The 24,682-nt window shown below is 39.6% G+C and overlaps 1 protein-coding gene, 1 long non-coding RNA gene and 1 pseudogene across 2 annotated transcripts; 2 read left to right on the forward strand and 1 right to left on the reverse strand.

Moving 5' to 3' along the window:
* Positions 1-632: 632 nt before the first annotated feature.
* On the reverse strand, positions 633-1,449 carry LOC122061936. The gene is made up of 4 exons (XR_006134755.1): positions 1,337-1,449; positions 1,150-1,234; positions 994-1,043; positions 633-770 (listed from the first exon to the last, which is right to left on the reverse strand). It is a non-coding gene; the product is annotated as an uncharacterized LOC122061936 (long non-coding RNA).
* A 1,272-nt stretch (positions 1,450-2,721) lies between these two features.
* On the forward strand, positions 2,722-3,527 carry LOC122060725 (annotated as a pseudogene).
* Positions 3,528-17,942: 14,415 nt separating this feature from the next.
* Positions 17,943-21,112, forward strand: LOC122060499 (methionine gamma-lyase-like). The gene is made up of 2 exons (XM_042623600.1): positions 17,943-18,705; positions 20,193-21,112. The coding sequence occupies exons 1-2, from the start codon at positions 17,985-17,987 to the stop codon at positions 20,762-20,764; spliced, it is 1,293 nt and encodes a 430-aa protein (XP_042479534.1). The 5' UTR covers positions 17,943-17,984; the 3' UTR covers positions 20,765-21,112.
* The last annotated feature ends 3,570 nt before the right edge of the window (positions 21,113-24,682 follow it).

Below are 24,682 nucleotides of genomic sequence, written 5' to 3' on the forward strand. Positions count from 1 at the left end.
GGGGGGGGGGGGGGTGTGAGGAAATAGAGGTGGCATAGGAGTGATTATTCTCTGCAGTGAGCTGTAGGAGAGGGTTAAGGGAGGAAAGGTTGTGGGGGTAAGGAGAACGAGGATAGGGACAAGGGTCAGTATAAGGGAGTGATAGTAATTGCCCCGATAATTGGTTCTCTCTCCAACTACATTGAGATTAGTGAGAAGGACCAAAAGAAGTACAAAATATCTTTCCCCTTTGTAGTTTAAAGAAGCCCAGTTTTAAAGAAGGCTTCTAATGTCATCTTTGTTGGGAAAAACAAGTCCTTTCTTACTTGTATGCAAATTAATGGAAATGTAATATAATAATAATGTGCAAATAACTAATAATATAAATAAATCAATGAAGCTAAATCATAATAAAAGACACAAATTTTTAATGTGGAAAACCATTCCAATATGAAAGGTAAAAACCACGGGACTTAGTCCATATCAAATTTCCACTATGTTAAATAATGAGATTACAATATTTCTTTCTAGATAGAGCAGAGACTACCAATAAACATCAATAACATAGCTCACTCTTAGATAACAAAATATTTCATCAAATAATAAGGTAGAATCACAAAAACAATTACAGTCTCACCTTAATACTAAGAATGGAAAATACAAGAAAAAAATGGCACATTCCTTATCTTCACTGGACAAAGAGATCACCATCACGCTGTCACAATAGAATTCTTGTACAAAACAAAGCACCCAAAAGAACCTTCTTCAAGATCAGAGTGGAGAAATACAACCTGTGACAAACCAACCTTGAACATGTAAAACTGGAAAAAGGAAGAAAGACTGGTTATTGTAACAGCAATAGAGAAGAAGTCACATAACTGCAGAGCTTAGAGTGGAAGTGAATTTGAAAAAGCATTTACACTAGGAAGTCGGAACACTCATCGTTCTCTACAAAATTAAGGAAAAAACTATCAAGAAAATATTTAAAAGCTGGACAAAATCAGCATAACAGACCTCAATCTCAATTGGTCTCACACTCTTCTTCTAGTAGGCATTTCATCACACTGCAAAGAATAAAATAAACTATTCATCAGGATAATACTAGAGTTGGATATATGGGAACAAGCAAAGCATAGTCAAAATTTTTTGTAACAGTGGAAGTACTAATACCTTAGAAACCCCTGCAACGACAGCCAATTGGGATTATCCAGAAGAAAGTTGGCATGTGAGATTCCTCTTCTGAAGCTGGAGTTCTCTGTTCAGGTGCCACAACTCAACTACTTTTATATCAGTCTGATTATATGAGCCAAAAAAAAAAAAAGTTGTGCAAGCTGTAGAAATAAGATTTGGGCTTTACCATGGTATTCATGGCCCCAACTTTTTTTTCCTGTGCCTACTTTTGTGAAACATAAACCAAACATAGCAAATCATTTCCTTCAATAACACGGGCACCATTTTCTCCAAGAAATATCTGTTGCACAAATCATATATTGAGAAACAAAGGAACCAGTATGGATCCCAACTGTTTTAGCATTTTCATGTCCTTAACGTGGCAATATTCTCATGAAGAATAAATTCTGAGTTAACTATGGTATTTTAATACATATCATCAACCAACTAGAAAGTCATACTAAAGTTACATATTTACTATTGATTTTGAGTAGTTTAGCACACATGCTCATTTAAGGTAATAAAAATCAACATAAATGATTTGTTAATACAAATCACAAATAACTTGAGAGTAATATTTATTATTTGTGATTTATTCTAATTTATTATAAATAGAATTAAGTGCTATAAATTATATCAGACACTTCTAAAAATAAAAATAAGTCAAATAAAATACAAATAGAAATCAAACCAAAGAGAGTAAGAAATTCTAATTCTATTTATATACTAATCTCTAATTACAAGCACATACAAGGCAATATTGCCACTGCCCATCTAAAATGTTTTCTGTTTTTTGGTAACGATCAGGCATAGTTTGATAACATTTCTACCGTTTCTGTTACAAGAAACTGCAGAAACATAAATTCCCGTTTCTGAGAACAGAAACGGATTTGAAGGTGTTTGGTAAACCTTGTTTCTGGAAACGTTTCCCATAGGAATGGTGTTTGATAAACCTTGTTTATTTTAAGAGAAATTTATTGCGCCACCCCCTGGAGAATGCCACAATTATAAGACCACCCCCCTCTATTTCACCAAATTATCTTCAGACCCCCTACCGTTAATCATTGTTAAGGAATATACCATATTTGTTGATGTCAGCAACTATATTTTATTTTAAATACTAAAATACCTTTATGAAATACAAAGTACCAAAAATACCCTTGCAATAATTTAATATTTCTTTCACCCAAATTGTAATTATTGGACCCCATTCTAAGACTTAATTCACCTTTCTCCCAAATTGTAATTGTTGGACCACCGGCGATTGTTCAGAGCAGCGGTAGCGGCTTCAGCGATGGATGGCGACTCGCAGATCCCAACAACCAGAATCAGATTCCTTTAGCATCACACAACCACTTACCCTCTGGTCCTTCGAACCAGAACACGTGGCAACTGTTGATCCACTGCACGGAGCTAGTATGTCAATCTGATTGGACCGACGCTCAACGCCTAGTCTCCATCATCTCCTCCAATGCTTCTCCTTACTGCGATTCCACTGAGAGATTGGTGCACCAGTTTGCCAGGGCCCTTTCCTTCCGCCTGAATCGGAACCCCTTAAGCCACAATTTGTTGATGCAGTCAACAACGGCCACCACCACAGCTGCCTCCATTTCAGTCACCACCATCGCCCCAACTCCTCACCATCATCATCAAATGAGAACCGGAGGTAGTGGTGGTTTTTGGGTGCACAGCGGCGCTGGTGGTGGTGGTGGTGTTGTTGCTCAAGACTTGGACATGGAATTGGAGTTCAACTGGGAGGCGGTGGAATCATAATATCTCTACCTCAACCAAATCACTCCCTTCATAAGGTTCAGCCACGTCACCGCCAATGAAGCCATCTTAGAAGCTACAGAAGGCCAAGAATGCATCCACATCCTAGATTTCGACACCATACAAGGATTACAATGGCCTCCATTAATGCAGGCAATCGCCGAGAGGCACCGCCATTCTTTTTCTTCTACTTTGACTTCTCTGAGGGAGGAGGTGCCATTGTCAAATCCCAACACCATGGCTCCCACTCCCACACCCGTGATCCGAATCATGGGTACAGGCCAGGACTTAAGCATCCTCCAAAGAATCGGTGACCGTCTCTAGAAATTTACCCATTCCTTGGGCCTCAGATTTCATTTTCGCCCGCTGCTCATCGAGGGCCCCACATCCTCCTCGTATTACTCCCCGTCATCGTCTTGGGTTGCCGCCATGGCTGCCCACCTCCCCTCCGCCGTCCCTCTCATGCCCAATGAGGCCCTCGCTGTAATTGCGTGCACTTCTTAAACAGGCTTCTCAGGGACGACAATGATAATGATGCCGCCCATCTTATCCTGCGTGCCATCAAAGCCATGAACCCCAGTCGCCAACTGGTTTGTACCTCATGGTGAATGCTTACCCTTTCTTTGCCAACGTTACCTCAAGTCGCAGGTATGAAGTGAAGGAGAGAGAGAAAGGAGAATGAAATGGTAAAATGGTAAAGAGGGGTATTTTTGGGATAATGAAAATTGGTATTTATCAGTGTTTTACCTATAAGGGCAAAAACGTCAATTCATATCATTCCTTAACAGTGACTGATAGTAGGAGGTCTGAGGATAATTGGTGAAACAGAGGGGGTGGTCTTATAATTGTGGCATTCTTCAAGGGGTGGCGTGGTAAATTTTCCTTATTTTAATTGTGTTTGGACGATGCATCAGAACACAGAGTTGATTCAGAGCATAGCCAACTTGAAGAGCAATTTTCTAGGGTTGCAGAAATTGAGGGAAACATCAGATCATACCTTGCGAAGGAGAGAAAATCTTGTTGATGGAGAAGCCGAACCCTCTAATAGATAGCTTGAGGTTGAATGATCGATTACTATGCTTCACAGAGCCAACTCAGATGAAAGATTACAGAATCAGTTTGCTTCACAAACCCACCTAAAAAACGTCGAACATTAGTTTAGGCCTACTGTCGATTTAGGGATTCTACCAGGGAAGGGGAAACTTCATCACGTATAGCCAATAAATCGGGTAAGCGAGAGGAAGGAATTGAGACAACCTCTATCGCTCTTTTTCAAAAACTAAATTAGGGCTTCTGTCGAATTGGGGCTTCTAGCAACGAATGGATCAGAGTGAAGAAATCAGAGGTTGAAGGTGAAGAGAAAAATTACCTGGTCTGATGTTATGCTTTTGGGAGGGTAGTCAGAGATGGAAGAATGATCAACGGTGCGTCTTTTGTAGATGAACCACCTTCTTGCTTTACAACTTACACCATGTACGATTTGAAGCTCTGTGGGTTGAATCTATGTAGGTGAGAAGACATCACTGAGGTTCACGGGTTGCTGCAGTCATCTTCACAAGGGCTGGGTTGAGATGAGTAGCTGCTAAGGGAGGAGCAGACTTGCAGAGTTGGTACGATAGGAGGTGGTAGCTGCAGAACAGAGAAGATGAGAGGCACCATCTAATGTGGAAAGGGGAAATGTCGGGGTTGGGTTAAATAATTGCTTCGCTGGTTGTTTCAAGAAACGACGAAACGAGTAGAACTTGTTCCATCGTTCTGTTTCTTGAACCAGAAATAGATATAAATTGCAATTTTTGTTTATGTAATTAGGTGAAACGGAACAGTATTGTCAAACACTTTTTGTTCTGTTTCTGTCATTTCTTGACACAGAAAAGGCAGAAACGCGTTTCTTGAAACGATATCCAATGGGCCCTTAAATGTTTTCATGATTGGGTATTTTGAGAATAAAGTGCTTGATGGAAGGATTCACAGACTATAAAGGAGTTACAGACAATACCCATAGCTACGTTGTTCCCATTGTACTCATATCCACGTTGTTTCCTTTGAAGTGATGACTCCAACGTTCGACAACATTACGTGATACTCTCTGATTTTCCCAGAGGAGGGCAGTTTGCAATGATGATTAGCTTTCCTTTGGAGCTTCTTAGAGATTTGAGAACCATCTTATACCCAAGGACAACAGCAAACCACAAAATTGAAGTGTAAAACAAGGGGAAGGATAGAAAGTGCACCTAGATTGCTTTCTCGCCCATAATCGCTATAAAATCAAGACCGGCAGAGTTGAGACCTGAGAGAGAGAGAGAGAAATGGGTTAGGGTAGAAGTGAACCGTGACGGGGGGAGAGAGAGAGAGCTTTGTTTTTGTTTGTTTGTTTGTTTTGTTTGTTTTTTTTTCTTTTTTGGTGCAAGAGAGATTAGATTCAAGAGGTTTTGAGAGGGAAATACTATAGAAGCAGGTTTGTGCAGGAAAACCAAAAGCATCAGTAAATTAAGAAACCTTTCTCGCATCTAAAATTCCAAAATTTAGAATTTTTTTATGATAAAAAGATTTAAATGTATTTTGGCGTTGATTGGCAACAAGAATAAAATTGCAGTTTTCCTAAAATCAATGACTCTATATTTGCTACAGTAGTTTTTTACCGTTGCCAACTATAAATGGTTATATTTTGTGACAGCATAATTTATATCGTCATTATAAATCACATCATTGAATATTTGAGCATAGGATATTAGGCGACGGTAAAAAAAATTTACCGTTGTCTAAGATATTATTTCACTACGGTGTTAAAAAATTACGTCACTTTAAATAATTTTTTGAAACGTTTCAATTTAACCTGTCGTTAAAAAATGATGTTGCTATGGTATTTTTAATTTCATCACTGAAATTTTTTTTGGCAACGAGTATTATTTTACAGTTGGCATAAATGTAGTAGGCAACGGTATCTATTTTATTTTAGCTATATATTATATTTGGCGACGGTAGTATTTTTTTACCATCGCTGTAAATGTGTTTTCTTGTAGTATATGGGTTATAAGGAGACGAGTGTGAAGCCAAGAATGAGGTTTCCGATTAGAACAAAGATCCGACCTCGACCAGAGAAGAAGAATCACAATCACAATCATAGTCCCCACATAAGGCAATGAGTCAAGCTCTTGCTCTATTTGATTATTCTAATTTTTTTAAGTATAAATTTGGTCATGGTCAAACTTAACTTAGTTTATAAGAAGAAAATCACAAAAATAAAAATGTCAATATTTTACATTTTTTTTTTCAAGGTTCCGCCTATTAGGGGGCCATACTAGACACCCATGCAAAAAATCAAAGATCGGAGAGAGGCCAGGATGAAGACCCAAGAGGGCCACAAACTTTTTGGAAAACTAGAAAGAGTATATAATAGGGTTAATGGAGGTGCATTCTCCAGATGCTCCAGGGGAATTTGATCCACTGAACCACTACCATGTCTTGAGCAATCTCCAACATGGTTTTAAAATTTGGGATTGACTGATTCAAACATGTAATAACCCTTGCGTACATATTTCATGGTGAAAAATATGACATCAAACCTGTAGATTTGACATCAATGTTGCATAGAACAAATAATATGCACAAAATTATTGTACAACTTTTTCGCTTGCCATCTTGTTCTGAATTGGAAGTCACGCATTCCAACCCAACCAGATAGCGATTCTCTATTGCAAAATCATACAGCGAGGCCCACCACTTCATTGAATCGAAGCCGAAAACCTTCACCATTTTTTACCTGCTTTAATTTTACCACTTTTGTTAGGTAGGTGAATGGTTAGATGGCGAAATCTCCTCCCTTTGTTTTAAACCGGGATCATCAACAGATATAATACAATAACAATGTGCATAGAACTAATAATGTAGACGCTGAGAAGATGTCTGAGAGCCCTTTCACAGTCACAGGGGATGGTCCAGGAGGTGGCTTCCCGCCGGATAGGGGAAGGCAACTCCGGTTAACAGACTTTTGGAAGGCTCATCCTCCAATGGAGAAGGCGGTTTTGGATGGAGGAAAGGAGCCTTCTGCTGCTGCAAATAAATCCTTCGCCTCCATTGTTGGTTCTGATACCGAAGCTTCTGCAAAAGTGACCGTCCCAACTGATCAAATACCACACAAATCTTATGCGAATGTGGTAGGCTCAAACACACCGATGGTGGATGAACTGCCCGACCCTGTTCATGCAGGGAATTCAACCAAGGTGATCATTCCCCAGGAGGTATACGAGGATAGATTACTAAAATATCGATTTGATTGGCAGAATCAATTTTCATTTTCTTTCCCTGGATGATGTTCGCAGAGAAGCCCGTGACTCTTGGAAACTGAAAGGTAAAGTGAAGATGATACCCATGGGTAAGGGCTTCACGATCTTCCAATTTGAGTCTGAGCATGACATGGCCCAGATGTGGAAGCGAAGCCCTGTGAAGATTGGAGGTCAACTCGTTCGGTTTCAAAGATGGCGTCCAGATTTTAGCATCCATGAAAAATTGATCAATAAGGTCCTGGTTTGGGTGCGATTTCCAGATCTTCCTCTGGAATATTGGCATGAAAAGGTATTATTGACAATGGCCAAGGCGGTAGGGAGGCCAGTTGGTCTCGATCAACGCACCAAGAGCGTTATATACGGAAATTATGCTCGTGTTCTAGTGGAGATGGAAGTGGGGGTTCCAAGGCTGGAGGAAATCCAAGTTGAACGCAAACAGCCTGGGACTCAAACTTTGTTTTGGTTCAAGCAGCAGTTGATATATGAGGATTCATTGGGCAAATGCGGTTTCTGCAAAAAACTGGGGCACCAAGTTCATGCCTGCCGAGAAAAGAAGGCCTATGATGAGCGGCAGAATGCTCGAGCCAATGCAGAGATACCAGGGGCGGTGTATGAAGAAGACAGAGTCAACTCGGGAACGAGTAACTCACCGGTTCGAATCAACACTTCTTTGGAAAGAAGGGATCACGATCTTGTGATTTCAAATTCAAAACGTGTGAACACTGATGGAGTACTGGCGGGATCTTGTATTCCTCTTAATTCTCTGCCTCAGTTACCAAATGTGGAAGAAGGTGAGATTTTAATTGATTTGGTTTCTCCATCTCACAATTCAATTATTCCTATTTCGGAAAATCTGGAAACGGCTAAGGAGGGGGAGATTTTAAATAAGGAAGCTCATGATAGTGAGGAAATACAGTCTGAATCTTCTGATTCAGATAAGGAGGCGGTATTTTCTGATGATGAGGTGGGCCGGTCTGATGAGGAGTCTTCCTCTGAATCTGGGCAGGAATCAGACCGGGATATGGTCAAGGAAGGAGAACCGAACCAGTTGGTTTCAGTTTTAACCACTGGACCGTTGGAGCTTCAGCAGCAGGTGAGCAAGGCCATGGCACCCTCCTCTCAGGGTGGGGTGAGGTTTTCTGCTCGTCATAAAAGGACAGGGGTGTCCCTAGGTAGTTCTCGAGGAGGTCTGACTGGCAGGGGGGTCGTACAGTGATGAATAGGGAGTATACTGCCCCATTGCAGCTCCCTTTGAGCAGGAAGGAGATTGCTCGGATGGGAGTTCAAGCGGTCGACAAGGCAGCAGAGATGATTGAGAAAGGAACTGAAGCAGGGGAGAAAAAGAAAAAGAAAAAGAAAGGTGGTGGTCAGACCTTGAGGTCGGACAAGTCTGATGGAACATCTTTTTAATTATGCGGATTTTCTATTGGAATATCCGAGGTGTTCGAAAGGCAGCGGCTTCTAGAGCGTTGCATATTTTTCTTCGTGATCACTCCCCTGATGTGGTGTGTATTGCAGAGCCCATGGTGGATTCTTTTTCTTTCCCTGCTCTTTTTTTTAATCGACTGGGATTCATGACCGAATTTATCCATAACTCCCGTCTTGATAAAGTGCCAAACCTCTGGGTAGTCTGGAAAAATTCTCTTGCGAGGCCTGTGGTGGTTCAGTCCTCAGAGCAGATGATTTCAGTTTCTATGTAATGGAATGGTCAGCAGGTTGTGGTTTCTGTGATTCATGCTTCGTGTTTCAGGGCAGAGTGTAGGAATCTTTGGGTGGAGATGGGCATTGTGGCTGCCCTGTCCTTTCCATGGGTTGCTTTGGGGGACTTTAATGCCACATTATATTCCCATGAGAAGAGGGGTCCTGGTAGATTCAATGTGGGTGCCGCGGCAGAGTTCTAGGCCATGGTGGATGCTTGTGATTTGATTAGCTCTCCGTCCCAGGGATCCAATTTTACCTGGACAAACAATAGATGTAGAGGACATGTGGCGGCAAGGCTTGACAGAAGTTTTTTCAATGCTCAATGGTTGGAAGTTTTTGGTGATTGTGGTCAGAAGGTGCTCCATAGATCAATTTCAGATCATGCTCCAATCCTTTTTTCCTNTTTAGGACGGTAATTAGAATTAGATCACAACCATTAATCAGTTCACTTTCGCATTATTAAAAGAAATAAAAAATAAAGTGGCTACTCTCCCTGTGTTCTACTCGTAGCTACACTGATCCGTACGCTTGCGGTTACATTTTAAATCTCAAACAGTGCTCCATAGATCAATTTCAGATCATGTTCCAATCCTTTTTTCATCGGCAGCGATTCCTAAGCCTCGAAATGCCCCTTTCAGATTTCATCGCTTTTGGATGGAAGAGGAATCCTTTGAGGACCTGGTGAGGGATGTGTGGTCTAGGGAGGTTAGGGGTGGTCCCATTGGCAGGCTGGCATATAAATTAAGGGCGGTGAAGAGTGCTCTAAAGGGGTGGGCAAGACAGATTTTCCCTAACTTGGATGTAGCTCTTAAAGATGCTACTAAAGAAGTGGAGGCAGTCCAGAGAACTATCGACCAAGTAGGGATGTCTGATGATTTATACTCCAGAGAAGCAGAGGCGAAAACTAAGCTCTTGAAAGCAGTGGAGATGCATGAAAAACTTTGGGCTGAAAAGGCTCACTGCAATTGGGCAAAACTTGAAGACCGTAACTCAAAGTTCTTTCACCTATCGGTTAAGGTGCGACGTATAAAAAACAGCATTCGCACTTTGAAAAAACAAGATGGTACAGTGGTCTCTGAGCCGCTGCAGATGGCAGAATATGTGTCATTTTTTTTTGAAATTTTTCATAAAGTGGACCATTGCATAGATCATATGGAGCTGTTGCAGGTGATTCCTAATGAGGTGAATAGGGAGGACTCTTCCATATTAGAAGCAATCCCTGCCAGAGAAGAGATTAAGAAGGTGGTATGGGGGTTGGATCCAGATAGCTCTCCTGGCCCTGATGGGTTTCCAGGAGCTTTCTTCAAACAGTGTTGGGAGATAGTGGGTGACAATTTTTGTGGGGCTATGATTGCTTTCTTCCGCTGTGGGAAGCTTCCGAATGCAGTAAATAACAGTTTTGTGACACTAATTCCAAAGGTGGAGGGAGCGGTCTCTCTGGATAAATTTTACCCCATCTGTATAGCAAACTTTTTCTGCAAAGTCCTATCAAAGATCATGGTTGAGAGGTTATCTTGCCTTCTCCCTCGATTGGTGTCGGATGAGCAAGGGGCGTTCCAGAAAGGTAAGATTATCTCATCAAATATTGGGTTAGCCTCTGAGCTTGCCAATTTATTACATACATCTATCAGAGGGGGTGGCATGGGTATTAAGATTGATGTGCAGAAGGCCTATGACACATTTTCATGGGATTTTCTTTTTATGGTCTTGAAACGGTTCGGCTTATCAGATGTGTGGTTGGCCTGGATTCACGAAATTTTAGTTTCTTCTAGAATTTCAGTGCTATTGAATGGTGGTCCAGTGGGATTCTTTGGAGTTGAGAAAGGTTTGAGACAAGGGGACCCGCTCTCCCCAATGCTTTTTATTTTGGTAGAAGAAGTGTTGTGCAGGGGTCTAAATGGTCTATTAAAGGAGAGAAAACTGAAGGCGCTCCCTAGTCCTAGAGGTGCCACCGTTCCCAATCATCTGCTCTTCGCAGATGACATTTTTATCTTCATGAACGCCGCAGCGAAACATGTTCGATGTCTGAGAGAGTTCCTGCTTAAATACCAAGAATTTTCTGGCTAAAAATTCAGCTTGGAGAAGAGCAAGGTTTTTTTTGGTAAAGTCGCCCCTCATAGGAAGAGGTATATATCTGATATACTGGGTATCCCAACTTGCTCTCTTTCGACGAGGTATCTTGGGGTTGAGATCTTCAAGGGCGTTGTCAAGAAGGATAGGATGCTTCCTCTTATGGATAAAATTAAATCTCGATTACAGGAAGATTACAGGGATGGCGAGGCAAACTCCTTTCAATGGCAGGTCGTGCAGAGCTCATTCGGTCTGTGATCTCAGGTATGCCTATTCATAACTTTTCCATTTATTGGTGGCCTAAATCGGTGATTAAAACGGTGGAGCGCTGGATTAGGAATTTCCTATGGTCAGGGGATATTTACATAGTGAAGAAAATCACTATGAAATGGGAAGAGGTGTGCCGGCCTAAGGAGGAAGGGGGTTTAGGTATCAGGCGTTTGAGGGATGTGAACTGTGCGGTGCTCAGCAAACTTGTGTGGCAAATAAAGCATGAAGGATCTACTTTTAGTACCTTCTTGCGGGCTAGGTTTGTGAATGAAGGTGGAGACCTTCAAGAAGGGTTATAAAGCATCTTCGGTGTTTAAAGGAATTGCGAAGATGTGGAACTTTGTATCTCTATCTGAGCGTTGGATGGTGGGTACCGGTGAGGACATATTTTTTGGCAGGACCGATGGATAGGCCCCCTGTCTATTGCTGAGCTCTCCCCCTCCCTTTGTCTCATTTTTCTCATAGCATTTGCAGAGTGGCAGACTTTATTGGAGACGGTAAGTGGTGTTTTCCTCCTATTCAGTCTGAATTTTTATATGATATATTCAAAGCTATAGGGAATATATCCTTGCCGCGGGGTCAGAAAGACCAATGCTACTGGTCTCTATCCTCCTTAGGATCTTTCTCCACTAAATCGGCCTGGGAAGCATTGAGAAAGATTTCTCCTAAAGTGGGCTGGGCAAAAGTAGTGTGGAGCTCGATTTTGATCCCCCGCCAATCAATGTTTGGATGGAGACTTATGCATAGGAAGCTTCCTTGTGATGACAAGATAAAAAGAAAAAGAGTGTTGCTCCCTTCTAGGTGCGAGGTGTGCAATAAGGCTGAGGAGTCTATAAATCATTTGTTCTTGGAATGTGATGGAGCTGTCTACATTTGGAGGGCGTTTGCTGAAGTCTTTGGATTTCATTGGCCCTATCAGGGGGAAGATTTTTCAGCGCATGTTTCATGGTGGACTCAAAAATCTAACGCCATTGAACTGTCTCAAATGTGGATGGCAGGCTTGATTCTAGTTCCATACTTTATTTGGATGGAAAGGGACTCAAGGAGATTTAGGGGATTGCATCGATCTTATGGTCAAGTCTTTCATACAATAATGGAGGAGATTAGAAGATGTGGCCCAGGAAAGAGTGATAGAATTAAATCTCGCCTAGATTCTGAGAGATGCTTGAAGCTAAATATGGAGGTTCCAAGAAGGAAGATTAAAGGGGTGCGAGAAATTTTCTGGCTGCCTCCGATGGATGGTTGGTGAAAGCTAAATTGTGATGGCTCGTTCTTGGGTAATCCAGGGAATGCAGGAGCAGGTGGCATTATAAGGGACAGCAAGTGCCAGAGTGTATCGATTTATAACTCCTTTTTAGGAATAGCTTTGAATTTCCATGCTGAATTTCAAGCGTTAATTGAAGGAATTGAGAGAGCAAGAGAGATGAATTGTGCATCTTTGTGGATCAAATGTGATTTGGGCGTTGTGGTGCTCATGGTTCAAAGGGGCTTGGTCCCGTGGTTTGTTTGGCAAAGGTGGTCTTCCCTTATTTCTTATCTCAGTGGTATAAGATGGAAAATCACTCATTGCTATCGGGAGGCAAACCCTATAGAAGATTTCCTGGCGCAGACGGCTGCTAAGAAGGAAGCGTCTTCATCAGTAGTGGCATGGCCTCCTGAGGTGCTTGAGTTCTTGGATGAGGATGCGATGGGCAGATCGCGCTTCAGATTTTATTAGTGTTCAGTTTATTTTTTTGGCCTAGCGCCTATCTTTCTACTGATGGCAATGCCGTAGGTGGAGGTGGGTCCTAGGTTGTGTGCTAGTTGTTTTGGTTTTTCTTTGGGATCTTCTTATTATGGATCCTCTCTGCACAGTTTTTAATTTTTCCTATTTCATCTCTTAATATACATGACCCTTTAGCGAAAAAAAAAATAATACTATTAAACCCCATGTCCATTTGAGAGTTTTAAAAAAAAAAAAAAATTAATTTTTTAAATTTTTTAAAATTTTATTATTGTGATCATACCCAAAAAATATATTATACTAATATATATATTTATATAATATAAAATAATTTTATAACAATTTACAAAACACAAAATTGGATTCATATTTCTGTCAGATTATACACAAACATTCTCTCTCCTTGATATTTCATAAAAGGGCTTCACAAAAGGACAACGGATTCCATGTTGAGCATTCCTTTCATTCACAATATGTTTTTCTTTTCCTTTGGTAGAAATTCACAAGACGTTGCCCCTAATCCAATACATTGATATATAGCTTGACAAAAAACAATTGGTACGCCAAAACCCATGATGTAATAGTGCAGCGAAAAGGATTTCTTGGGTCAAAAGGTCAGCTACAATGTTAATAATAAAAATCTCATTCCTCCACATTTATAGGTATCACATAAGAGATTTTCACATGATTCAATTCAATACACATACTGTATATGTAATCACATCTGTATCTTGGATCAACATTCCTAGTAATACATAATGCAACGATCATTTATATAGGATGTCCAAGTACATCCATAGTTGAGAATGTTTTAAGAAAAACATAAAGACAATCTTATAAGTTCGTTAATGATATAATACACATACGACTAAACAAACTAATTCAGCTAATTAAAATTTGAGATTTTGGACACATAATTCCAATACTTTGTCTCCTCTTTCACGCCTGTAACTCCCAACTTTCATCCTGCATCTACCCCTAATTGAGCAATTCTATTAGTTTGGAGTCTGCATCGTTATGCTCTCTCCTCCCTATGCCCACTTGTCAGCAAGTGCACATTGGATCACCAGAGTCAGCATTTTGGGGTCAGCCTATTGATGTAAAGGGTGATCTTCTAGACTACTTAATAGAATTGATTTTTGCGGGTGGTAATTCAATGGAAAAGTTGTGAGTATGCTTTCCATTCTAGAATGCAATTCTTAATCTTTTTTGGATAGACAAGATTTATTAATAAGAACGTCAAGAATACATGATTCTGAATTAAATGTTTCAACAAGCCATGGAGTGGAAATAGACGATTTATAATATTTTTTTGGTAAACAAAGCTTTACCAATAAGAACGTGTAGAATGCATAGATTCCGATTACATGCTTCAAGAAGGCATGAAGTGGAAATAGGCAGTTCTTAATCTTTTAATATCTTTTTATTATTATTACTATTTTTTTTTTTTGATAGACAAAGCTTTATTGATAAGAACGTGTAGAACATATGAATTCTGAATTAAATGCTTCTAGAAGCCATGGAGTGGAAATATGTAATTCTTAAGCACTTATCCTTTTTTATTTTTTTATACTTTCCCTTCCCAATTGACATTGGAATAACTCAACCAATCAGTAGTTCAGCACACACAAGGCCCTTTGACCCTTCGTAATCTTCACATTTCACGAGGGAGAGGAATCTCCACATACGTCGCTTACTTAACACATGTTAAAGGGAAGACTAAACAATTAATAAATTAATCATATGTTAAAGGAATGAATAAAAAACTAACAAATTAATAATAGAACCCACATCCCCTAAATAACATACGTGAAGGCTCCGTTTGGTTGTAATGGGAATTTAAAGGGAAGGGAAGTGAAATTTTCATACTTTAAAAAGAATTGTTTATAATCATTACCCCATGTGATTGTATAATTAGAGATTTTTTTATTGTAAACAGACCCAAAAAATATTTTGAAATATATTATATATTAATATAGATAAATTTATATAAGATAAAATAATTTTATAAACAATTTACAAAACATAAAATTGGATTCATATTTCTATTTGATCATAAACAGACACTCTCTCTCCTTGATATTTCACAAAAGGACAATGGATTCCATGTTGAGCATTCCTTTTCATTCACAAGATATTTTTTCTTTTTTGTAAAACTTTATAAGACGTTACCTCTAATCCAATACACCGATATATAACTTGGCAAAACATTAACGATTGGTGCGCCAAAACCATGATGTAATAGTGCAGCAAAAAGGATTTCTCAGTCAAAAGATCAGCTACAATGTTAATAATGAAAATTTCATTCCTCCAAATTTATAAGTATCACGTACGAGATTTTCACATGATTCAGTTCAATACACATTGTATATGTAGTTGCATCTGTGTCATGAATCAATATTCGTAGTAAAACATAATAAAACGATCATTTAAATAGAATGTCCAAGTATATCCGTAGTCGAGAATGTTTTAAAAAAAAAATCTAAAAACATCATTAATGATATAATACACATACAACTAAACAAATTAATTCAGCTAATTAAAATTTGATAATTCCAACACTTTATCTCCATTTCACATCTGTAACTCCCAACTCTCATCTTGCCACTAACCCCAATTGAGCAATTCTATGGTTTGGAGTCTGCATTTTTATGCTCTCTCCTCCCTATGCCCACCTGTCTGCAAGTGCACATTGGATCATCAAAGTCAGCATTTGGGGTTAAGCTTATTGATGTAAAGGGTGATCTTCTAGACTACTTAATAGAATGGGTTTTTCTTTTTGGGTAATTCAATAAAGAAGTTGTGAGTATGCTTTCCTTTCTAGAATGCAATCATTAATCTTTTTTTTTGACAAACAAAGCTTTACTGATAAGAACGTGTAGCATACATTGATTCCGAATTAAATGTTTCAACAACCCATGGAGTTGAAATAGACGATTTATAATATTTTTTTGGTAAATAAAGCTTTACCAATAAGAACATGTAGAATACATGGATTCTGAATTACATGCTTCAAGAAACCATGGAGTGGAAATAGGCAATTCTTAATCTTTATTTATTTATTTGATAAGAACATGTAGAACATATGGATTCCGAATTAAAAGCTTCAAGAAGTCATGGAGTGGAAATATACAATTCTTAATCTCTTATCCTCTTTCTTTTTTTCTTTTTTTTTTTAAATGCTTTTCTTTACCAAGTTGACATTGAGATGATTCAGCCAATTAGCAGTTTCGTGCACGCAAGGCCCTTTGGCCCTTCGTAGTCTTCACATTTCACAAGGGAACGATCTTCACATACGTCGCTTATTTAACATGTATTAAAGAAATAAATAAAAAATTAACAAGTTAATCATTTGTTAAGGGAATGAATATAAATTTAAGAAATTATTAATGGAACCCATATCCCTTAAATAACATATGTGAAGTGATTCCTACGCTACCAGTTGTGCTGTCGTCTTTGCACACAAGGTGGGTGTTCAAGTTCAGGTCTGAAACCTGAATCTCTACCCAGAGTGTTTCTCTTGATTTCATTATTCCTTATCTCTATCAATTGAAATAGATACCATTTAGAATCCCAACAACACGTGTCCCTTTTTCTTCTTCTTTTTTTTAATTGTTGTTGTCAATTTTTTCTACATAATATGGAGTTCTTCTTAATTAGCATCAAGATCACGGCATTGTTTTTCTCACACATGCATGCATAGCTGTCACTACAAATGCAAACACGTTTCCCTCGTGTAATTCGGTCGAATTTGAATCTTCGCTAGCTGGCGGTACTTTCTAATCCCATCTCACACCATCCATGAGTGTGACCCACTCCTCATAGATGGTATGAGATGGAGTTATTAGAGGGGACGAGATTCAGCTTATTTTTTGAGATTGAAGCTCCGCACTATGTTCACATGGGGTGTCAAAACCTAATCCAAACCGATAAAATTGGTTTTATCAAATCGGAAATTACTCGAACTGAACTGAATCGAAGTCTTATCGGGCTGATTTCAGTTTGGGATATTATGACCCCAAAACCAGATTAAACCGCACTGAAAAAAAAAACCAAATCAAAACCAATACAAAACCTGGACGAAAATCGATTAGAAACCAAAAACAGCCAAAACACATAAAAAAATAATTTTTTATAGCATAATTTTGCATAAATTTGCATGGTAAATAGAACACAAATCAAATCAAAACCAAAACCAACCTGATTACAAATCACGTGAAGAAATCCTGATTATGCCTACTGAGTTTCCTAATGATTTGAAGATGTTTGTGGAAGAGGATGCAGTCCACATTGTGTGTTACAGAGTCTAAAGTGCCCTTTTATGATTATCGTAATTTTCTATTTCTTTGCGGGGGGCATGTCCTGCTTGTGCTAGGAATTCCCTAACCTTTCTTTAGGTCTATCCTAAGAAGGTAACGTGAATTGCCTATTTTCTATACTCTATTTTTTTCCTTTTTCAATACAAATATATAATTTATCGGAAAAAAAAAAATACAAGAAACCGAAATCAAACTGAAACCAAGCCGAAACTAATATTTCCTTAATGGTTTGGTTTCAATTTCACCATTCTCACACTGAAACAGCCTTAACCGGGACCAAAATCTGACCGAACCAATTGATTGATACCCCAAACCTTGATATATATGATCTGACACGTCTCTTTTGCTTCTATATACACCTTTTTTTTTTTTTCATATGCTTCTATATGTAATCCTTTTCACTATTTAAATGATAGACATGTGTCAAATCCTCATATGCATCTAGAGGGGAATGTGCGTACAGAGGATCCATTCTTGGAAGATACAGCCGGTTGAAGAGGATCTGGGCCCATGTTGGAATCCATGTGGTGTACACGGCCTTATCAATAAAGATTTGTTTACTTAAAAGAAAAAAAAATCTCTCTCCAACTTCATCACCTATGCCAATTTCTATATAAACTATCAGCTTGTTATCCTTCTTCAATACTTGCTTTCCTCTTCTAACCTTTCCAATCTCTCTCTCTCTCTCTCTCTCTCGTTATGGGAGGTAACAGTGTTCTGCTCGAGAAGCAAGTGAACGTAGATAAGAAGCCAATAGTAACATGGGAAGATCCAGCGGTGGCTCTTGGAACCACACGCCATGAGTTTGGCGAGTATGGAGGTATCAACATGTCAATTGAGGCCTCAGCAACATTCACAGTCATGGAGCCTAAGACTATGCACAAATTGTTCACAGGTGAGTTAGGCCCCAGCCAAGACTTCTTCATCTATAGCCGTCACTTCAACCCTACTGTCATGAACCTCAGCCGTCAAATTGCAGCCTTAGAGGGAACAGAGGCAGCATACTGTACCTCAAGTGGTATGGCAGCAATCTCATCAGTTCTTCTGCAGATATGCAACACTGGTGGACATGTTGTGGCCTCAAGTCGCTTGTATGGTGGGACTCATGCTCTTCTAAGCCACTTTCTTCCTAGAGTTTGCAACATAACAACAAATTTTGTGGATGTTAGAGATCATGAGATGGTGAAGGAAGCACTAGTAAAGGGAAGGACTAAGGTGCTTTTTCTAGAATCCATGACGAATCCTACTCTTACTGTTGCTAATATTCCTGAGCTATGTAGGATTGCACATGATAAAGGGGTGAAGGTTGTGGTAGATAATACTTTCGCTCCCATGGTGCTGTCACCAGCTAGGCTTGGGGCTGATGTTGTCGTCCATAGCCTCACCAAGTATATCAGTGGCGGGGCTGACATAATTGCAGGTATTTTTTCAGGCATCCATCTATCTTTCGGAGATTAGGAACATGTCGGGTTTTGCCAAGTTTCTTAAAACACCAGTTAGCCTACAGTTAGCCTCAATAAGGAAACTTCGGTTTCGATTCGGTTTTCTTGTATGGATTTGTAATCAGGTTGGTTTTGATTTTTTGTTCGATTTGGATTTGATTTTCCATACAAAACTATGCAAAACTTGTGCTTTTTTTTTTTTATGAATTTTGGAATTTTTTTTCAGATTCTTAACGGTTTAGTTTTGATTTTGGACTATGTTTTGAGTTGGATCCGATTTGGTTTCGTGTCCATTCAATTTGTTTGGGGGGTTACAATATCCCAAACCGAAACAGTCCAATAAGGCTTCAGATTGCTTTGGTCCGTGCTATTTTCGACTCAGTCTAGCTGATTTTATTGGTTCGGCTTAGGTTTTGATACCCCTAGTTGGCCCTGATTTTACCAAGGTTGGGCTAATCCTGATTGACCTTGTTTTTGCCATTGTTGTCCTATGCATTAGAAAAAAGGAGAAGAGAAGAAGAAAAAGTACCAATAGATCAAATGATCAATACACAATTAAAATTATAAAGAGTAACACAATAATAGAAGTTTAGGACACCTGACCATGAAAATCAATGAGCTAGATTTTATTATTCTGAATAAAAGGATAGGACAACCCTAAAAATTACATTATATCAATCTGGGTTAAAATCAAGGTCAGATTGGACCGGGCGAGTTGGGCCTAGGCCTCAACCTAGGTCCATCCCAAAGCTGACCCAAGGTCATTGTTTTTCAACCCTAACCCACCTTCAAGGTTAGAAATCTTAGCCCAAACCTTGTTTGAGCTCAGGGAGGGCCAAGACGGGTTCAGGCCATCAGAGGCATACTTACATTTTTATTTCAAAAAATATCCATCAAAGTTAGATATAAATTGAATTTGATGAACATAATACTTTAGATTATATGAACATTTATGTTATCTAAACACTTCAAATTTAGACCCGTAACCATGTCTCACACTATATATTACACTAAATATTGGATTGAGTTTTCCCACACCCACAGTCAAGAAATAATCCCTTGACGAAGGGGTTTGGATGACATTGAGAAGGTATCACGTGAGGAATGGGGAGTACGACTTCATACTATAGTTGGGGTAGATATTAATAACCCTAGGATGATGGTTGAATCCTACTCTACAATTAAAGGAAAACATTCTTCGTATAAATATTTACAAATGCAAAATGCCTTACCACCACCCCACTCAAATCCACTTGATCTTGGAGTAATGGAACATTTTATAAGAGGTGCAACATAGGCCATGTTTGGTTGCACAATTGATGAAATTTGAATAGACTAGTTAGGCCCAGGTGTGATGTATACGGTTTAAATTTAAGGCTCATATTTCTCATGTAATGGATGGAATTTAAGCCCTAGTATTTTATGATAATAACCTAATAAAGATCAATTTGGGTTGTAAAGACAGGTGCAGTTTGTGGGCCGGCTAGCCTCGTGAGCTCCATGATGGACCTTCATCAAGGTGCACTAATGCTTCTTGGCCCCACCATGAATGCAAAGGTTGCGTTCGAGCTCTCTGAGAGGATTCCTCACTTAGGGCTTAGAATGACAGAGCATTGCCACCGGGCGTTGGTCTTCGCTACAAGGATGAAGAAATTAGGGCTCAAAGTCATTTACCCTGGCCTTGAAGAACACCCAGACCACACCCTATTGAAATCAATGGCTAACCAGAATTATGGATTTGGTGGCATCTTATGTGTTGACATGGAGACTGAGGAGAAGGCGGATGAGTTGATGAACCGTTTGCAGAACTACACCCAATTTGGGATGATGGCAGTGAGCTTGGGCTATTATGAAACCCTCATGTCATGCTCTGGGAGTAGTACTAGTAGTGAGATGAATGAAGAGGAGAAGAAGATGGTTGGCATATCGCCGGGGATAGTGAGGATGTCGATTGGGTATAATGGGACTCTCGAGCAGAAATGGAGCCAATTTGAGAAGGCACTTGCTGGATTAATATATGATGGCATGGTGGTTTGAGCATGTATATATATATATATATGTATGTATGTATATGTGTGTGTGTGTGTATGTGTTAGAGAGAGAGAGAGAGAGAGAGAGAGAGAGAGAGGTTTATCCTAGGGACGAAGTTTCCATTCATCCATGGTGGGAAGAAGAATTCCCTTATAGATGGGCGTCATTGCCTTGGAAATAGTGGAGGAGCTAGGATGTATTGTTGACTGTATATATATATATATATATATTAAGGGGGGAGGCAGTAATAATGACCCTAGATGAATGTATTTTTCATTCACTTATCTTAAGTGTTTCTTGAGTGAATAAATGGGTATGGTGATGAAAACTCAACCAATTATGTTTGATGGTTTATTGATTATGTTTGTAGCTATGTATTTTTGATATGTATATATGTTGGATTTACATCCAACATCATCAATTAATGACTTTGCATTTGATAGATATCTCTCATCCTTCACAGATAAGAGCACATGAATTAATTAATTTTAAAGAAAGTATGGTTGGTATGCAATGACAACTGAGTATGTAGAAATGCAACCCTAAAATGATGCAGAGAAGAATGGGAAAACATGAATAAGCAATCATACAATGCACACAGATTTACAAGGTTCTACAAGACTTTCTATGTCCTCGGTGATATGAGATCCTGCTTCACTATCAATGGAGAATAGGGTTACAATGCTCGGCCTCACACCTCTATCAGATTGCTTACAGAGAAAAAAAAATTTCCACAAATATATAGCGAAACCCTGTATATGAAATTTACATAAATACCCATCAAGCCTTAGAAAATTTAAGACTCCGTATCCCCACTTTTTCCATGGATGGAATTTAAGACATCGTATCCCCAACATAAATATTCATTTATTATGCAATCATAGATGCTCTAGTTGTTACACCCATGCCCTGACCCGGTCTAATTTGAACTATTGTGGTAGGTCTTGGACCAGAGATCGGAAGCACTGCTGGGTTTTGGCTCGCGATCACCTATTGCCAGAGGGGGAGAAATGACCCCAAGTGTTCGTGCATCACGTGTCAATCTAACTATAGGGGGTTCGTACCTTCCGATCCCAGACGGTAGGTGACCCGACTCCTCACACATAAATCTTGACACATACCGAAGTTACCAAAAGACCATGAGCACGACCGAGGGTAACCACCCGTGCAAGGCCAGTTGGTGGACAGCAAGCAGTCAAGACAACAAGCTGTCTTGACCACCGAAAATATGCCACCGGAAGCATTGGGCATGAATCCGGTGGTATGTTTCCAGTGAGCCATACAGGCTACTATGAGCACCTTTCAGACCTAAGTGGTTGGGGTTCTTGAGCTCCGAAAGCTGTATTAACCCGATAGGTCCGAATAGGGTACGACCAAATGGTCCCTAAGGTCCAACTTAACACATAAGAAGGAAATGAGGATTTCATTTCCTCATTTCCTTTGTGTCCAACATAGGAGAGGAGAGAAAGAGGAGAAGAAGGAGCTCTTACCTTGGTGCCAGCTGCCACCTAGTTGCCGGAATCGTAGTCAGAGGTAAATGCACTCACTTTCACCACTCTCTCTCTTCATTTTGATATAGGTTAGGCTAGGTATGGGTGTAATCTTAGTGCACAAACCCTCTTGAGGTCAGGGAATGAGTATTCTACTCTCTCAGTGCTGTTGTCGAGCTCAAACCAAGCCTGGTGAGCTCCGGCAACAAGTATTGCCAAATGATGAACTAGGGGCTCGATCGTTCAATCGAAATATATCCCAAATGGATTGGTGGAATCAGAATTTTATTGGCTTAGAATAATGCTAGAACATTCCCTATAAACTCCGTGGAACAAATCCCAGCGATCGGGCCCGAGTCAGAAAGCCCTAATTAGAGCGAACAGTCTGTACTACCATCGGAAGCAAGCCACTGGATCCACTGGGCCTGCTTTCGGTGGGTTGTTTTTAGTGAACCACAGAGCTCAATAAGCTCTCTGTCACCACCATCGGAAACAACATTGATATTTTTGGTGGAAATACCCTGTTTCTGGTGGGTGTTTCCGGTGACATTACTGTCACTGGGAAACCTTTTCTGTATCTTTTGGGGGTGACCCAAGTGGGTCTCTCTCGATTTTTCTGACACATACTGATGTACGATTTCCCTTGTGTCTAGGACAGTAACGCGCACATGCCCCAAGATCGAAACTGAGTGGATTGATCGGTGGCCTTATTTGAACCCTAACACAAGCAAAACTCAACAAGGTGAGGGATGGTTGCTTTATTTTTAAATTGTTTTATTATTATAGAATTGCTCACATGTGTAAGATTGTACATGATGATTTAAATTGCTTAAGTATGATGATGACATGTCATATGTTACATTTTTATGATTATGATATGAATTGTTATGGATATGTATGGCAGGATCCGATGTGGCCGAGGTGGTACCGGTACCATGACTACTGTATGTATGTTGCATTCATGCATTGATTTTGTGTATTAGAGTTAGTTGTAGTTGCGGATTATACTTTGTGGCTGATGTGTTACCAGTATCGTGTCCTCCAGGACTACATTTGGAAATGGATACACTTTGTGGCTGATGATTGGTACCGGTGTCGTGTAGTTCGTACTCAACTATTATATGAATGCTAGATTAGGTAAATGGTCTTTGGTTTCACTTTGTGGTCAATGTGTTACTGGTATTGTATACCCATGATTGTATTTGGAGATGGATTACACTTTGTGGCCGAAGTCTTGTCGGTATCATGTAATTCATACTAACTGTATCATTATGAAGGCATGTAGCATATGTGTGGTTAGGTATCACTCCCTATGCTACGAACCCTTGCCAACAGGGGTAAAGGTGTTCGATAACCCATTATGGTATCTTCGATGTGTCTTTTCAAAATGCCACATCCGCGGTACGATGTGATTGTTGCCCGAAGTGGGAACTTGTTAGGCGTGGCCAATGATTGGTACCAGTGCCATGATAGCGAGGAGGGGGTTATCAGGGATTTTTTGGGTGACCCATAAACACATACAGGGGCTGACAGGCTTCTATTCACGGATAGGATTTATATCCATGTGTAATCGATGGCAGTTCCGAGGCAAGGGATACAGCCTAATGTGCCGTAGTAGAATTTACCAGACTTAGTTGTTTTGTTAGGTGGATAATAAAATAAATGAATTACATCACAAGCATCATGGGCTATGTGTTTAATTTTTGTAATCATGCATCATAAATTATTACTGCGATTGTTATACTTGGATGTGCTTGAACCCCACTCCTAACTGAGCAAGTTGGAAAGTTCACCCCATGTATACACCCTCTTTTAGATGATGATGCGAGTACGATCTTGCCCAAGGCTAGTGATTCTCTATCCTCTAGACCCGAGTATGGAGTGAGCGACTGGTGGATGCCGGATGCGAAGGAGCATAGCCAGGACTATGCTTGTGATTTCTGTGCATACGCGGCAACATGAGGTGTTCGGCGTATTTTTGGTGATTTTGATATGAGTATGTGGATGGTATATTTCTTTTAAACTTATTAGTTATACGTTATGGATAACTATAAAAGAATAATTCAGTTATGGATAATATTTTATCACTAGATAATTTCCCTATTTTATCGATGATTCTGCTACTATACTATGATTTCGCTGCTTTTGGTTGGTTTGTGATGTGAGATTGTGAAATATTAAGGTACTACTATTAGAGATCCTGATAAGTTTGTAAGACAAGTACATATCTTACTCACATCACTGGTATTCCTAATAGTAAGTTAGGTCTACTGGAAGTGGGGTGTGACAGCTATGGTATCAGAGCGTGAAGCTCTGCCTTAACTCACAATCTCGACCAAACCACGACTTGGGGAAATTGGGATATAAATAAAAAATCTCAAGACAACAATAATAGAATTACACAATTAGGAGACAATCATAGGTGTTAAATTCA

The sequence above is a fragment of the Macadamia integrifolia genome, chromosome 14 (genome assembly GCF_013358625.1).
Source record: "Macadamia integrifolia cultivar HAES 741 chromosome 14, SCU_Mint_v3, whole genome shotgun sequence".
NCBI lineage: Eukaryota > Viridiplantae > Streptophyta > Magnoliopsida > Proteales > Proteaceae > Macadamia > Macadamia integrifolia.

What these genes read in the sequence shown, in the direction of transcription:
- LOC122060499 (XM_042623600.1), top strand. Translation starts at nt 17,985, where the DNA reads ATGGGAGGTAACAGTGTTCTGCTCGAGAAGCAAGTGAACGTAGATAAG. An exon ending in CGGGGCTGACATAATTGCAG is followed by an intron (nt 18,706 to 20,192) that starts GTATTTTTTCAG and finishes TTGTAAAGACAG; the next exon opens with GTGCAGTTTGTGGGCCGGCT.